This window comes from the organism of the source record quoted next, unplaced genomic scaffold (genome assembly GCF_019419815.1).
Source record: "Pyrus x bretschneideri cultivar Hongxiangsu unplaced genomic scaffold, Pyrus_bretschneideri_v1 Contig9, whole genome shotgun sequence".
Classification (NCBI taxonomy): Eukaryota; Viridiplantae; Streptophyta; class Magnoliopsida; order Rosales; family Rosaceae; genus Pyrus; species Pyrus x bretschneideri.
In genome coordinates this window covers 4,098,619-4,103,787 of record NW_025999831.1, presented here as the reverse complement: position 1 = coordinate 4,103,787, position 5,169 = coordinate 4,098,619, and the positions used below count along the sequence as shown (strand labels likewise).

The window sequence follows — 5,169 nt, the reverse complement described above, 5'->3', positions numbered from 1 at the left end:
TAGATATAATCTTGTTCTACACTTTCTTATCTTTATATCAAAATATAGGGGTGTGCTATCCGCACACCCCTTGTTAATTTATGTCCGATGATCTTCTTCAATTCATCCGATCTGACGGCTGAAAACTAAGGAGGGTGTATTCAATTGGGATTTTGAGGGATTTTAATTCTTTTAATGAATTTATGGGTATTCAATCAGGTTTTTAAGTGATTCTCTGAAATTTAAGGTGTATTCAATTTAGAATTTTAAGACAACTTATTAAAATCCTTAGAAATCCGGATGTATTCAATTATGATTTCAAAGAAGTTTATAACATTCTAGGTGTATTCAATTTGAAATTGATTTTAAGGAATTTGAGAAAGTTGAAGAATTAGAGGGAATTTGAGAGATTTCGTAATGTATTTTAAGCATCTACAAATCTCATCTCTCCCATGAGATTTCGAGGGAATTGAATAAAAAATTTATATGGAATCTCTACAAATCAATTAAACTCCATAAAAATTCATGAATTTATAAATCCATTAAAGTCTCTCAAATTCTTAATTGAATACACCCCCTAAAAAGATGTGGGAGAAGTAAAAAATGATGTGTGAATATATCACACCCCTTGATATATTATGGGTCGAATTTGGTTAAGAAACTTTTGAGTTATGAAGTTTTGAAAATTACCCAAACTTCTGCCCAAAAGCTCCGGGACAGTTAACGGAATTTTTAACGGAATGACTAAAATAATGGATGGTGGACAATCTCAGAGACCAAAATGATGTGTTATGCAAATCTCAAGGATCATTTTGGTTAAAAAGCCTTTAGAAAATATGAGAAATGAAGATTGATTGGATTTTGTTTTTGCTCTGCAGGATTTCCGGACTGTCCTACAATTGAGTGCTGCTATTACTTGTGGTTATCCGCGTCTGCGTGTCCCAGTATACGATAAACATGGACTATCATGGCATCAAAAGTCAAGATTGCGATGCCATAGACATAAGGTAGCTGAAGCCAGAACTACTATATCGGCATGGCTCGGCATGAGTTACGGGTAAAGACGGAGTTCCAACCAAGGGATAGGTGATTCGAAAGCGTGTGATTCTACACTTTCTTCTATGGCATATCAAACAGAACCTAGCTGATTAATTTTCTGCATAATTTGTAAAATTATAACGAGCAATGCTTACCTCCAAGGAATGCGTAGTACGTACAATAATTAGATTACAGCCATAATTAACCTAGATATACAAGGCCTCGTTTCGTGTCTAGTTATATATTGGATTAGATAACTCATTAAATTTCATGTCTACATTCCATTTTGGTAGGATTTTAGAATAAGTTTCCATATATCTTCAAATTGGACAAGATTCGGATGTTGGCATTCATTTCTGGCATTGATCCAGTACAATATTACAAGGCACCAAACAAGTGCTAATGCCGATGGATTTTGGAACTATCATATAAATGTTAGGCAATCTGAGTGGCTAAATTAGATGGAGCTAGTGTTTGGTTAAGATCGTTTAGAAGTGCTTTAAAACGACTGAAAGTACTCTTGATGAAAGTGACTTTGGGTTTCAAATGTTTTTTTTTTTTTTCAAGATTTCACTTACATTTTTACTAAAAATCGGTTTCAAAATTGTGAAAAACACTTTCAATTTGAAACCTCCTGCGGTAAGTATGCAACGATTTGGAGTTTGGACCAAATAATCGAATTGGACATAACAAAGACTTGGGTTCAGCTTTTCCAAAAACTGTCCAAGTGTCTGGGCTTGGTTTAAGAAATTTAGCCCAAATTTATTTGGTGGAACAAAATTGTGGATCAAAGTGGGAGCCAGGCAAGTGCACTTGTGACCTCCCATATAAAAATGATGCACACTTGCTCTATGAAAACAATGACCATAGGGTCAAGATTTGCACCGAATTTAGGGTGCTAGGATTTGAGAAAGTGGAAAAGGAACAAAGAAGAAGAGTAAGGAAGAGAAGGAGGAGGTCCAGATTAACCTGAAATTGAAGTGAAAACTGTTTTTTAGTTCTAATTTACAAGTCATTCTATTTACTGTCTTTGTGAAATGAAGCAGTTCGGTCGATTCGTCGGTGAAATTCGTATGTTCGTCCATTCACGAGTCGTTTGTGATGTCTGCGAAATGAAAAGAAGCAGAAATATACAACTTGGGCTAGATTTGGAGTTTTTCTGGTTAAGCATAGAAGCAGATACGAAAGGTTGACAAGAAAATGAGTAGCATGTACTTTTCACCGGTCGAGGGATTTGTCTACCGTGTTTATGCAGAATCAACCTGTTACAAGGTTAACAATTTCTTCTATTTACACATGATCGTGGCTGAAAAAGCTACACACACACACACACACACACACACACCCAACTATATATGCGTTGAATCGAACTGACGGGGATAGCAAGCAAGGGCAGTTTATATGCCTAGATATCCAAAAAGGGAAAGTACAAGGCATGCAGGTTTTCCACAGAATCAAAGGATTAATAGACGCGAGTTTAAATATTATAGAGAATTATGCCAAATGAACGCTAGCATAAGAAGTTCATGAGTTTATTTACAATGGAACTACGAAACCGGCCTACTAGTAGTACTAGTGTTACAATGATTTGCCATGCAAATTGAAAGCCTAAGATCCTTCGGTTAAGGGAGGATCATTATATGAAAATCTAAAACAAATAAATCAAGCAGATAGCTGCGGAAGTTCCATAATCACACCTCATCAAAGTCAAAGGACAAAGGTTACGGCAAAAGTTGAATACTTCCGAGAGTCTGAACAGGGAAAGGCATTTAAGAGGGGGAAAGGGTAATAAAATAAAAGTCGAAGAGCACATACATAACGTTTGGTGAGCTGAGGAAGATGCTTTCAGTTCAGTCTTCTTCTGGCGGCACGAGAATCTCCACTGTCCATGTCCGAAACGCTTGACAAATCACTTCTTCTGGAAGATGAAGTTGAAAGGGAAACCATGAAATCGATTTCCACAGCGGTGTCCAGTTGGCTTTCTGAATTTATAACAGCAGTAATACTTGAGAAAGAATCTCTATCATCAACTGGTGCAGGCTGCTGTGGGCTGAAGAGGACGCTTTCAGTTCAGTCTTCTTCTTCTGTGGGCACGAGAATCTCCACTGTCTATGTCCGAAACTCTTGACGAATCATTTCTTCTTCTGGAAGATGAAGTTGAAAGGGAAACCATGGAATCAATTTCCACAGCTGTGTCCAGTTGGCTCTCTGAATTTATAACAGCTGCAATACTTGAGAAAGAATCTCTATCATCAACTGGTGCAGGCTGCTGTTGTTCTTGATTTCTATTACGGTTACGATAATATGCCTCAAATAACCTTTCAGCAGTATTCAATGCAGACGAGAAAGAAGATAGTGTTGCTCTGTGCGATTGTGTCCTTCTAAGTAGCAAGGACTGAAGTTGGCGGTTTTCCCTTGTATCAACGCCAGTCACGTTGCTTTGCGTCAAATCCACAACATCATCTGCAAGTACCACTGGATTTTGCTCTCTGCGCAGTCCTCGAGATGTCAGAATCCTATTTAACAAATTAGTTCTTTCTGCTGTTTCCCGGGTATTCTCAGGCTCTGATGGATGAATAACATCCTGAGTCAAATCAAATCTATTACCAAGACGGCGAATCATCTCCTCTACTGGAAAAGTCAATGCACTCCTCTGAATGGTTTGTCTCAAACTTTCAACCCGACGTGCATGAGGCCTAAGAGGGATCTTAAGATTTGAGTCGTCATCTTGCTCACGCACATTGTTTCCACGACCATAGATTGGGGTGACATTCTTCATTGTTACCTCTCCCTTACAGACAGGGCATTCCTTTGCATCTTGCACATGCAACCAACGGTAAATGCATGGCCAACAAAACAAATGACCACAACAAGTCACAACAGGGTCCCTAGCCAAGTCCAAACAAATATTACAATCGAAAAAGCTCCCATCACTGCCACCGCCCTTTTCAACATCATCCTTATTCTCAGAATTCTCATTTTCCAAAATCCCATTGTTATTATCACATGTCTTGGGTGCGTCACTTGTTCTTTCTTCTGCTGTAAGACTACCCTCACCGGGTTGTAATGTACTTGAATTACCATAGTTGACCATCAATTCATTCAACTCCATGGAAATATTCCGCCTTTCAGGTAGCGGCCATCTCCTCTGCCGGGCCCTCCTCATAGCTTCCGCAATTCTGCGGATAGGCGCTTCAGTCCAAGCATCCAAATTTACAGGTTCATTTGACATCGAGCCAGCATCGGGACCAGGACCCAGATTCAGGTCAAGGTTCATTGCATCAGACGTCTCCTCACCCATCAAAACCCAAAGGCTTATTATATCACAGATTTAAGAAACCCAGATCAGAAACCCTAGCTTCACCACAAAACTGATGAAACCCAAATCACAGAACCACAAAAATCACCCAAATTGAACAACATTTGGCGCACAGTTCAAAAAACTCTAACAGTAATAAAAAATCATGAACAAATCCGTATGAAAACCCACAAAATTGAAGAAACCGAGATGGGAAAGAACCCTAAATCAGCAAGTCAAGCTAAAATTAGGCCATCAAATTGGCGACTTGGAGACATTTTTCCATGGTATAAGTCTCTAGATGGAAATCTAGGGTTTCAAAAGCCGAGAAAACAAAAAACTAAAGAAAATTAAACACCTGGGTCATGGTGAAACGGTGTCGTTGATGATCAGCTAGAGCTGGAGTGAGCTCGAGAGCGAGTTGGAGACCGCCTGAGCTGAGTCTGCCGCGAGTCGACTGGTCATGAAGGGCCCTCTTGCTCTAATCAGCGATCTAGTCTACAGAGAAGGATTAGACGGGCAATGAATTTAGGACGGGGCACTGGGGCAGGAGAGAGAGAGAGAGAGAGAGGAGAGAGACAAACCTTTGCGTTGGCGTTTACAAGTGAAGGCTTTGTTTGGGAGGTGATGAACGGCTGTGATGGAATTTGTGGACCAGCTTGTACTGCAAATCAAGAGGCTCAAATTGAGTTTCCGCTAGGCTTTGGTTTGGGTACTTGTAGAAGTAGAAGGTGACTTCCTAATGGAACTTTTATGTTGTTTCAACTGGTGTTGGGACAGCTTAACATGTACTGGATTATGTGCTTGGACCGAAAAAAAAGCAATGGGCCTATTTAAGGCCCAAAACACTAGAT

The 5,169-nt window shown here is 39.5% G+C and overlaps 1 protein-coding gene across 1 annotated transcript; it reads right to left on the bottom strand.

The window, feature by feature from the left end:
• Positions 1-2,479: 2,479 nt before the first annotated feature.
• LOC103958851 (ORC ubiquitin ligase 1) lies at positions 2,480-4,924 on the bottom strand. The gene is made up of 2 exons (XM_048576484.1): positions 4,674-4,924; positions 2,480-4,331 (listed from the first exon to the last, which is right to left on the bottom strand). Exon 2 carries the CDS (start codon positions 4,316-4,318, stop codon positions 3,083-3,085), a length of 1,236 nt encoding a protein of 411 aa, XP_048432441.1. The 5' UTR covers positions 4,319-4,331; positions 4,674-4,924; the 3' UTR covers positions 2,480-3,082.
• Positions 4,925-5,169: the final 245 nt, after the last annotated feature.

What these genes read in the sequence shown, in the direction of transcription:
- LOC103958851 (XM_048576484.1), bottom strand. Translation starts at nt 4,318, where the DNA reads ATGGGTGAGGAGACGTCTGATGCAATGAACCTTGACCTGAATCTGGGT.